Consider the following 11,832-nt stretch of genomic DNA (forward strand, 5'->3'; position numbering starts at 1 on the left):
TTCTTTGTCTTAACCAATTCACATTTACAAAAAAAAAGGGGGAGAAAAGTTACACAAAGTTTTTTTAGTATATGTTTTTTAAAATAGTTTTTTTAATTAGATTTTTTTTTGTATGTTTATCACACCTTAAGCCTACATTGTGAAAAAAAAAAAAAATATCGAACGTCATCATATCGCATGGTTTTTAATTTGTTTAATTATTAATTTTTATGGTTAGCTTAAATATAATTTATATAATTTTTATCGAATTTTTTTTCCAGATTTTCGCCAGATTTTTTAAACGTTTTGCTGCATTATCTCGCACAGGGTGTGGGCAGGGTTAGTTGTGAGGGGGGAGGGGGGGAGGGGCAGTTTAGGTTTGTTTTAACGGAAATTAAAATTAATAATTACTGATGCGGCTGTGACTGCCAACAAATTGCCTGTTGCACGGAATGTTATCGATAAACATAAACATAAACATGAACACACACATATATACACATACACACACACACACATATATATATATATATATATGTGTGTGTGTGAAGAGAGAGATATACATACGTACAATATACACACATACAAATTTAAGGTTATGTACAGGTGTTTTACAATCTAAACTTTAGACGAGCGAAAAAAAAAAACAACAAAAAAAAATTAGTTATATTTATATTTTAAACAAAGTGCTTTAAATTTTAAAGGTTGTTTTATGAGGTAGTCAAGCCACGTTTCGGAGCGCCGCTCCAGACACACACACACACACACACACGCGCACACGCACACGTGTTGCAGGGGGGTAGGTTGGGTGCTTTATGATAAGTTGTATATTCGAGCGCGGGCGCAGGGCGTAGTGGGATGTGGGAGGAGACATTACTGTTGTTGTGGTTGTTGTTCTTGTTGTCGTTGTCGCTGTTGTTGTTGTTGTTGTTGTTGGAAGAACTTGGATATTTCGTTAGGGTTGTGTCCGTGTGTGTGTGTGGGGCGTGTGCCTGCATAACTGGGCGCGGCATTAGCTGGGCGTGGCAAGCGCCAATAGCTAGCAGCACACACACACATACACTCTCACACTCGCACACACCTCTGCCAGCTGCAGGTGCGTGTGCCCTAACACCAGTAGTCCACATGTGTCCAAGCCTGTTCCTGCTGCAGCTCATCCTCCACCGCCTGCTGCTGCTGCTGTTGCTGCTGTTGCTGCTGCTGCTCCTGCTGCTGTTCGTAGGCCAGCAGCAGCTCGTGATCGGCAGCACGCTGGGCAGCCCGATCTCACGCCAGGCAGCCGCCGTTATGCATAAAGGCAGCGGCGCCCGTATCTAGATCCACAAAATCGGTTTCATCGCCCAGCTGCGACAGCAGATCGTTGGGAAAGCAGCTGTTCTTCATGATCAACAGCTGCTCCTCCTCGTAGACGGGCGTCATGATGCCGACGCCGACGCCGCCGCCGTGCGGCAGGCCATTGTGGAAGTCCATCAGATGGCTGTTGTTGTTGTTGTGCACGGCCAGGCTGGCCACACTGGTCATGTTGTTGAGTATGCTGCTGGGATGCACGCTGACCGCATGCTTGATGTCCGGGAAGCCGTCGCTGGACTCGAACAGGAAACGCTCCGCGCTTAGCGCTGTCGTATATGGGCTCTGTGAGTCAACCAATTCGTTTTTCACGAATTCAATGGCGCTGGTGGGCGTGGTCGCTGGCGGCAGAGTTGTTGCCGGCGGCAGGCTGGTTGTTGCTGCTGCTGCTGCTGCCAAGGTGTTGCTGCTGCTGTGATTGCTGCTGGTGTTGTTGCTGCTGCTGAGACTGCTGAGGCTGCTGAGGCTGGTATTGCTGCTGCTGTTGGTGGGCGTGGTGATGGCAACGGCCACGGCGGACAGGCCCAGGCCAAGGCTGAGACCCTCGCAATTGGGCACATAGTCCGAGACCTGTTGGCTGACCACCAAATTGCCATTGTTATCGGCATTGTTGTTGCTGTTGTTGCTGGCGGGATTCAGTGACGATTGCTGCTGCTGCTGTTGCTGTTGCTGCTGCTGCTGCTGTAGTTGCTGTGGCAGGCAGAGCGCCTCCTGCGTTGGCGAGCTCAAGTAGCCCGCATGCTCAAACTCCTGCGGCGAGGGCGAGGGCTTGCAATAGCCATTCGGCAACTGTTGCTGTTGCAACTGTTGCTGTTGCTGCTGCTGTTGCTGCTGTTGCGCCTGTGCTGCTGCTACCGCTGCTGCCATAACTGCTGGCGTCTTGCTGCCAAACTTGAACGTCGACATGGATGGTATGCTCTGCATGCGCTGCTGCTGCTGCTGTTGCTGCTGTTGCTGTTGCTGCTGCTGTTGCTGCTGCTGCTGTTGTTGCTGATGTTGCCGCTGCGTGGGCGTGTTGGCTGCGCTGCCTGCCGCATCGCCATTGAGCAGCCCCTCCAGCTCCAGCTCGGCCAGATACTTGGTTGCCGGCGATTGCAGCAGCTTGGATGGCAACTGGCAGCCGCCGCGCTTGACGCAGCCCGGCGAATGCGCCTGCAGCATCTCGAGCAGACGTCGCCGATCCGTTTCCAGGGTGCGCACCTGATTCTTCAGGTCAACGTTTTGGGTATCGAGCACCTCGGACTCTTTGATCAGGTTCTGGGTGCGTTCGCGCTTCTTCATGCGGCATTTGGTGGCCGCGATTTTGTTGCGCTCGCGTCGCCGACGCCGGCGATCCTCATCCTCGGGCGTCAGGCCCTTCGGCACCGACTTGGTTTCGCTATCCTCATCGCTGGACTCCTCGCAGTCCTCGTCGCGCCGCGAACACTTTGAGTTCGGTTGCTCGGAGCCGGAGCTGGAGTCGCATGTGGACAGCTTGCGTTTGCTTTGAATGGACAGCTTGAGGCCAGCTTTGATCAGCTGCGAACAGGTCTACAGAGAGATAGAGATAGAGAGAGAGAGACAGACAGAGAGAGAACGATTAGTCAAGGTCCAAAAGTTGTTTGTCACCAATAGCCAAATTGGCTGAATCCCATGTGGCGCCGCAGTTGGAAGCAGTGCTGTCAATTTGGCCATTTTATAGCCACATTTAAGTGTAACTGCTGCAATTCTGGCTATTTTTTATTGCTTAAAGATTTGCCATGCACAAGACTGATTTAACTTGAAATTAACTTCAACTTAAATTTACTTTTTTCAATCGCAACGAAAACCTTTGGCAACCCTATCTAAGGCCCATTGATTGCGTAACATCACATTTGTGTCATCTCTAGCCTAACATGTACCTTGCCAGATGCTACAAAGGAAGCCTCGCTAAAAGGTGGCAACCCTTTCACCCATGTGAATGTAATTTAGCTATTTCTAGCTACTTTTTCGCAGCGACAGTTGGCAACACTGGCGCTGACAGCACGAATTGCATAAGTCAAGTCTTTTGGCATCGCGCATTGTGGTATCGAGTAGCGAGTATTTTGAGTGCTTGCCGCGGCGCACAACTCCAATTCGGGAAATGACGCGTTGACATTTCTGACTGACCCATTTGGCCAGAGAACTAACCAAGTTCAACCAGATCTCACTTGACTCAGTGGCCACGCCTCCCCCCCTGCACCGCCCTGAGCGGGCCAACCCTCACGAGAAATCAACAACAAATAAAGTACTTGACATGAGTTTTGCTCAGCTTGGCGCATTCCTTGGCCACACTTCGGATCTGGCCCGGTTATTTTTTGGCTGGGCTTGGGCTTGGGCTGGGGCTGGGGCTGGGCCTGGGCTTTGCGCTGGGTTTTTGGGATTTTTGGGTCTCGCCTTTCAGATTATCTCGGCGGCATTTGTTTTGTTAACTTTGTGATTTACTTGAAGGCAACTCTCGCATAAATTTTAAATATTAAAGTGAAAGATAGAAATCGGTATTTTTGTTTTTTTTTTCTGTTGTCGACCCGCCCAGTGCCCAGACTACTGGGCAGGACAATACATATAAAAACAACAAAAACAACAACAAGGCCACAACAGGTTGCTCAAGTGCAGTCGCAACAGTCAACCTCCGCCCGGTCCGCTCCCCTGGCCATAAGTTTCCAGTCTTAAAGAGGTGGGTGGGCAGCGCGTCAGCGCCTTTTATGGAGTAGAGGCAACAGACAAACAGATGGTCATCACGTCGACACGTTGTCAACTTTCATTTAAAAAGGGCCCAACACACATGCTTGCAGTTCGGTTAAGTCAATGCGGCTGGTTGAATGCCACACATTGAAATTGAAATTGACAAGGCAAAGAGGAAAGGCTCAGATTGTACAAATAATTTCAGCTTTGCACACCCAAAAGTGAAACGTTGAGTCAATTCAGCTCATTGAAATTGAAATTAAAAATTGAATTGAAATTGATCGAATTCAGCAGACGAATAGTTGAAATAACGAGTCAGCTATCAACTAGCTGAAAGTTATCGTTGAAATTGAAAGCAAAAATAATGATTGAACTCTTAATTAATAATATTCAATATCTACAGATAGTTAATGTATATTGAAATTAAAGTAAAGTCAACGGTTTAAATGACCCACTCTTGTGAATTTCAATTAAATTGAATTCGTGATTGAAGCATCAGTATAAGTGCTGATTGAAGCTTTGATTGAAGCGCTGATTCAACTTTCGATTGAAACACTGATTGTAGAGTTGATTGAAGCCTTAATAGAAGTGCTGATTGAAATCTGCTGAAAGACTGCTCGCCTCACTCCACTCCCCACTTCTCCCACTCTAGCTCTCTACCCTGCTGTCCCCCTTTTTGGGCAGCCCACTTCAATGTGCAGCTCAATGACAGCTCATTCAAGTGTCAGACAAGCCCAGACTATCTTTCCCAGCCCCTCTTCACGATGATCATCAACATGATTATCATTATCTTGAGCTTTGCGCTTTTTATTTGCTGTCTGCTCGAGAAATTGTTCAGATGCCACTGTCCAACGCCCACTCCAAAAGCCCCTCCTCAGCCCTATGCACAGCCCAGCCCCTTTTTGCTTCTGCTATTTTCTGTTATTTTCGCCAGCCGCTCAACGCATTGTTTCATTCAAATTTAAGGCACGCTGCCTTTTTATTTATTGACCCAAAAAGCAGATAAATAAATTTTGTTTCAACCAGAAAAAAAAAAACCAACGAGAAAAAAGAAACACGCATAATCATAATAATCGCATGCGCCAACGACTGCGACTGCGACTGCCGCAGCTACTGCGGACCGCCCGGCGACCATATGGTCAAGAAAAAATAAAAAAGAAAAAGATTTTGTTGCCTTCAACTCGACTTGGCAGACTTCTCGAAAATTGGTGCGTTTTCTACTTGACTCCAGCTGCTGTTGTTGTTGTGCAACTCTCTATGCGTGTGTGTGTGTGTGTGTGTGAGTGTGCCTGCTAGTTGTCAGGGCATTCCAAATGGTCTGCGTGTGGGGCCAGTGAGTGTAATTGGAGCAAGCAGTAGCAGAAGTAGGCTGCCCAAGGGTCGGGGGAGTCAGAAATGCAATTCCACAAATTCATATATCCATATATATATATCTATATCTGTACATACTAGCGTGCATTCTTCGGCCTTGCCCGGGGCCAAGATGTTCGCTACAAATATTCAATTTCCCTCGTCAAGCACTTTCCTCCCGTGAAAATGTAAGCTACATTGCTTTTATGGTTTGGTCTGTGCGTTGATGATCAATCAGTCAAGCAGGCAGTCAATCAGCCAGTTAATTAATCAGGCTATCATTATAAGATTAGAAGAGGTCAGTGTTCAAGTATGCAGATCAGCTTTTTGCTGTTTAAAAAAGCAAAGAGAAAGAAATTGGTAGAGAGAGAGAGAGAGAGAGAGAGAGAGAGGAGGATGGGGACAGAGAGAAAATGAGAAGAAGAGAGTCCAAGACGTTTGACTAAATTTGTCAAAAAAACAAGTCTTGAAGCGATCCAGAGACAGAGAGGGAAACAAAAGTAGGGAGAAGCAAAGAGAAGATAATATAGTTCAGCTGATCAGAGAGCAAGATAGAGAGAGAGAGAGAGAAAGGGGAAGCATAACCAGAACTAAAGTTTGGAACTGATCTAAGTGAGATAAGACTTAATCTAAGTTTGATAAGCAAGCAGGCCAGATCGAAACAGAAAACATGAGATAAAGAAATCGCAAAGATAAGCAAATGCCCAACAAGGCTTCACATATATGCAAGCATATAAGTCGGGCGAACCCAAGTCTTTGGGGCCGATTTCTGAATGCATAAAGATACAACTTAATGAGTGCTACGGGCCAAGTTTATCCAATACCATATCTAAGCCCTTCTTTGTGATTCACCTAGTTGCCTAAAGATACTGTATCTGTATCTATCTGTATCTGTATATGTATCTGAATCTGAATCTGTATCTGTATCTGTATCTGTATCTGTATCTGTATCTGTATCTGTATCTGTATCTGTATCTGTATCTGTATCTGTATCTGTATCTGTATCTGTATCTGTATCTGTATCTGTATCTGTATCTGTATCTGTATCTGTATCTGTATCTGTATCTGTATCTGTATCTGTATCTGTATCTGTATCTGTATCTGTATCTGTATCTGTATCTGTATCTGTATCTGTATCTGTATCTGTATCTGTATCTGTATCTGTATCTGTATCTGTATCTGATCTGTATCTGTATCTGTATCTGTTCTGTATCTGTATCTGTATCTGTATCTGTATCTGTATCTGTATCTGTATCTGTATCTGATCTGTATCTGTATCTGTATCTGTATCTGTATCTGTATCTGTATCTGTATCTGTATCTGTATCTGTATCTGTATCTGTATCTGTATCTGTATCTGTATCTTATCTGTATCTGTATCTTATCTGTATCTGTATCTGTATCTGTATCTGTATCTGTATCTGTATCTGTATCTGTATCTGTATCTGTATCTGTATCTGTATCTGTATCTGTATCTGTATCTGTATCTGTATCTGTATCTGTATCTGTATCTGTATCTGTATCTGTATCTGTATCTGTATCTGTATCTGTATCTGTATCTTATCTGTATCTGTATCTGTATCTGTATCTGTATCTGTATCTGTATCTGTATCTGTATCTGTATCTGTATCTGTATCTGTATCTGTATCTGTATCTGTATCTGTATCTGTATCTGTATCTGTATCTGTATCTGTATCTGAATATGTATCTGTATCTGTATCTGTATCTGTATCTGTATCTGTATCTGTATCTGTATCTGTATCTGTATCTGTATCTGTATATGTATCTGTATCTGTATCTGTATCTGTATCTGTATCTGTATCTGTATCTGTATCTGTATCTGTATCTGTACTGTATCTGTATCTGTATCTGTATCTGTATCTGTATCTGTATCTGTATCTGTATCTGTATCTGTATCTGTATCTGTATCTGTATCTGTATCTGTATCTGTATCTGTATCTGTATCTGTATCTGTATCTGTATCTGTATCTGTATCTGTATCTGTATCTGTATCTGTATCTGTATCTGTATCTGTATCTGTATCTGTATCTGTATCTGTATCTGTATCTGTATCTGTATCTGTATCTGTATCTGTATCTGTATCTGTATCTGTATCTGTATCTGTATCTGTATCTGTATCTGTATCTGTATCTGTATCTGTATCTGTATCTGTATCTGTATCTGTATCTGTATCTGTATCTGTATCTGTATCTGTATCTGTATCTGTATCTGTATCTGTATCTGTATCTGTATCTGTATCTGTATCTGTATCTGTATCTGTATCTGTATCTGTATCTGTATCTGTATCTGTATCTGTATCTGTATCTGTATCTGTATCTGTATCTGTATCTGTATCTGTATCTGTATCTGTATCTGTATCTGTATTTGTATATGTATCTGTGAATGAATCTATATCTGTGTCTGTATCTGTATCTGTATCTGTATTTGTATATGTATCTGTGAATGAATCTATATCTGTGTCTGTATCTGTATCTGTGTGTATTTTTGTATTTGTATCTGTATCTGCAAATGTGCGATGTTTGTCGAGCAGCGCCTAAAAAAAAACTCACATTTCGCACGAATCGTCTCGCAAATTTGCATCTTTTATTTGGCCCCGCATTTTGTTTGTTCGCCTGTTTGCCAGTTTTTCTCTTCTTCATTTTTTATTACTTTACTTTTTATTTGTGTTCCGTTTTTGGAAAAATACCCTTGAAATGAAAGGTATCTGAAATTTGTAGCTAAACGTTTGCGTGCTTATTTATATTGACAGTCTGTGCTATTCGAGCTGTGTTTTCAGCGAAGATGGGTTGATGGAACTTTGTATAAGTGCTTTTTAATGCTATCTGAAAAACATATGCGCGATCCCCTTTAATAGGTCGTACTATATATGTCCTGTGGCTGGAATTATGAAACGTTCCGATATTACTGCAGATTTGTGTTTATAATTATCTTCAACTATAGCTAGGGTATTCAGTGTACGGTTTGTTTGCAATTTGTGTTGTCTTCTCGCCTTTTTAAGTATTTTTTTATGTACGACTTTTCGACATTCAATATTTGCCATTTTGAAATTTGTAGTTTTTTATCAGCCGTTTTCTTTCCACTTTTTTCTCACTGTGCATTTTGCGTTTATGAGAAATGTGCAAAATACAATTTAAACATTTGTGCAAATATTTGCGAAAACTAAGAAGAAGCAGCAGCAGCAGCGGCTGTGCCAAAAAGTGCAATAAAAACTGTGGCGAGTGGCAACAGCGAAAAGTTAGCATTTGCCTGTGTGTGTGTTTGTGTGTGTGTGTGTGTGTGTTGGGCTTTTATAATTTATGTGAAATTTGTTAGAAAACAAATTGAAAAGTGTTTAATTTTTATTTTTTGTAATATTTTGCACTTGCGCCGTCGTCGACTGGCGGCAATTAAAATTTGCGGCAGTTCAATGCCTATAAATTCGTTTCAAGTAATAATCATAAATCACACACACACACACAGAGTGAGAGAGAGAGAGAGACACACACACACACGCACACCTGCCAATTAGTGCAGCACACATTTACAAATACGCAAATATATCCAAGTATCTGCTGGATGCGCCCGGGAGCTGTGAGCTCTGCTCGAATGGCATTTAATTGCCGCGTGGCAAATGTTATTCATATGCAATAATCGCACCCGCACTCGCCCCTCGAGAAAACACGCCTGCCCCTCCCAGCCACATTTCCACCTACCTATCCTCACTGAGCTGAGCTGCGTCAGCTACGTGCCTCATTAAGGCCAATGTCAGTCAAGTGATTCTGTGCAGCCGCACACAGATGCAACAGCTATAGATACAAATGCAGCAGCTAAAGATACAGATACAGCTGCAGCTACAGCTACAGCTACAGCTATAGATACAGATACATATACAGATACAGATACTTTATTCAATTTCTGTTTGCATACGAAAAGTGAAATCAATTCTGGCTGCGTTTTGCAATTGAAGCGTCAACAACGACGCCCACGAGCTCAGCGCCAAAGCCAAAAGCCTGACCCAAGCGACAAATCGACCAAATGACTAACCGACTGTCGCCCGGATTGAAGGCGGGCTGGCGTGTAGGCGCGGGGGCGCGGTAGCGCGGGGGAGTGCTAGCGGATGCCGGCCAATGTCCGGAGCTAAAGCCGGAGCCGGTGCAGCAACTGACATTGCGTGGGCATTTGGCACATCGTCGTGCGCTGCGTGGGCGCCACCACATATGCAATTCGGACATTGGAAATGGAAAACGCACGCAAATGTTGAACAATCTTGTTGATTGTCGTTGAATGGTGCGGCCAGATTGAAAGGGAAATTGAATTCAATCGAATTGAATTGCATGCACGCGTGCAGTAATTCAACACATGCCAGATTGAAAGTGAAAATTGTGCAATGCGTTGTCAAGTTAGCCAAAGGCCATCAATCGTTTGCATCAAGATAATTGAAAGTAAAATTTCAAGCTAAGCTCGATTGAATTACAATCTTAACTGATTGTCAATTGTGACGGAATGTCACCATTTAATTGAATGTGACCTGAAACAGCAATGTTCGATATGAAAATTTGATTGAAGGAAGGCAAATTGATTGAAACACCTTTGTCTTGAGATTGAAAGTAAAATTGAAAGCTGAGCTCTATTGCAATTTAATTTGATTGTAAACTGTGATGGAATGTCATCAATATTCCATTGAACATTGCGATTGAAAGGAAAACAGATTGAACAGCGTTTGGATAATTGAAGAAACTGCTTAAGATTAAAAATAAATTTAGTCTATAATTATGTTTAAACTGAATTTCAGGTCGAACTGATTGTCAGCTATGACAAGATTAAACTGAATTGAACGATCAATCAAACCGTGTTGGGCTATCTATGAAGCAAGATAAATGAAAATAGAATAGAAGTCAAATTGTAAATTATGCGAGATATGAACTATATGTCCAATTGAAATATTTCATTGATTGAAAAGGCTAATCGAAAGCTAAAAGTTGCACCTGAAGGCCACAATCAATAGATAAGATAATTGAACGAAGAGCTGGAGATTGAAAGTAAAATTGAATTACGGAATTAAAAGTTGAACTGATTGTCAAATGTTATATTGAAGTCAAGTTGAAAAGGACTACGTATTTATTGAAAAGGATCCAAGATCGAAGGTATTAAATTGAAAGTCAAAAATTGAAAGTAAAATTTGGTGAATTGATTCCGAGTCTTGCGCGCAAATTTTAGTGCCACGTTCAAAGACAATTATAAAATATCCCCCTTTTGACAGCCCCATTTGACACCTACCTGTTGCACACTGGGCGTGGTCGCTGTGCCCGCCGGCGAATCGAGCGGCGATGCCGAGCAACTGGAATGACTGCTGTCCTGCGAGTGCGACTGCAAAAGAAAAGACACCACAGCTGAGATTAGGTAGGCCGATCAACGGGCGCCAGCGCTACGCACCTGTCCGTTCGCATTGCCGCAGAAGTTGCGTATGGTGACCACCGGCGTGGAGGCGGCGCTGCAAGTGCCGGAGCCATTGAAATTGAAGTTGTCCAAAGGATTTGTCATCGCGATCAGCGAGTTGAGTATCTCTGGAGTTTTGGGCGTGTGAGCGCCAAGGCCGCTGCTCTCGATGCTCAGCAGCGCGGCGGCCGGTATATTGGAGTTGAACATTGTGTGGCTGCTGCTGCTGCTGCTGCTTCTTATTGGGGCGCGAATTCTAATTGGATAACGAATCAACGCACAAAACGAAACGTAAATAATAATAAGAATATCAAAAAAAAAGCACTCGTAACTCGTTATTTTATTTGTAGAATTCGTTTTTTTCTCGCCACTTTTTTTATAGTAGAACTTTGTTTAAACTTTATTTGTTGTTTTGTTTGTTTTTTTTTTTTTTTTTAATATATTTTATTTGTAAATCACAGTTGAAGGCCTACGCGTTGCATTTGTTGGACTGCTTTTTGTTGTTAATTAAATATTTATTGTTTTATTTTTATGTTTAATTATTATTATTATTAAGTTTTTGTTGTGTTTGTATATGCGCTTTGTATAAATATAGATATATATTTGGATATATATATTTTTGTATAAGTATATAAATGTTGTTTTTATTTTGGACACTCGCGTCTACTTGTTGTTGTTGTTGTTGTTGTTGTCTCTCTCGGTTATCACAAATTGTTGTTAATAAAACGTTTTTTCTTTTTAGCTGACTCTCGTTTGTGTTTTTAGTTTTTGTTGCAGTTGTTTTTGTTGCTCTTGTGCAAATATTGTTGTGGCTTTTGTTTCTTTAGCTGTTGCTGTTGTTGCTGTTGTTGTTGTCGTTGTCGCTGCCGCTGCTGCCGTTGCCGCTGCGTCGCGACGCGGTTCCATCGGCGCTTCCAGCGTGTGTTGCTCACAGCGTTGAATTCAACTGAATGTTTTGGCCACCGGCACCGGTCGACATCCACATCCACATCAGCGACATCCGAGACATCAACCGACGACAGCGACGACCAGCACGAAT

At 42.7% G+C, this 11,832-nt stretch overlaps 1 protein-coding gene across 1 annotated transcript; it reads right to left on the reverse strand.

Annotated features, from left to right (window-relative positions):
* Positions 1–592: 592 nt before the first annotated feature.
* Positions 593–11,147, reverse strand: LOC115768689 (activating transcription factor 3). Its single transcript, XM_030713375.1, has 3 exons — positions 10,791–11,147; positions 10,635–10,724; positions 593–2,856 (listed from the first exon to the last, which is right to left on the reverse strand). Exons 1-3 carry the CDS (start codon positions 11,001–11,003, stop codon positions 1,246–1,248), a joined length of 1,914 nt encoding a protein of 637 aa, XP_030569235.1. The 5' UTR covers positions 11,004–11,147; the 3' UTR covers positions 593–1,245.
* Between the last annotated feature and the right edge of the window lie 685 nt (positions 11,148–11,832).

The sequence above is a fragment of the Drosophila novamexicana genome, unplaced genomic scaffold (assembly GCF_003285875.2).
Source record: "Drosophila novamexicana strain 15010-1031.04,08,12 unplaced genomic scaffold, DnovRS2.1 tig00001939-arrow-arrow-pilon, whole genome shotgun sequence".
NCBI classification, from domain to species: Eukaryota; Metazoa; Arthropoda; class Insecta; order Diptera; family Drosophilidae; genus Drosophila; species Drosophila novamexicana.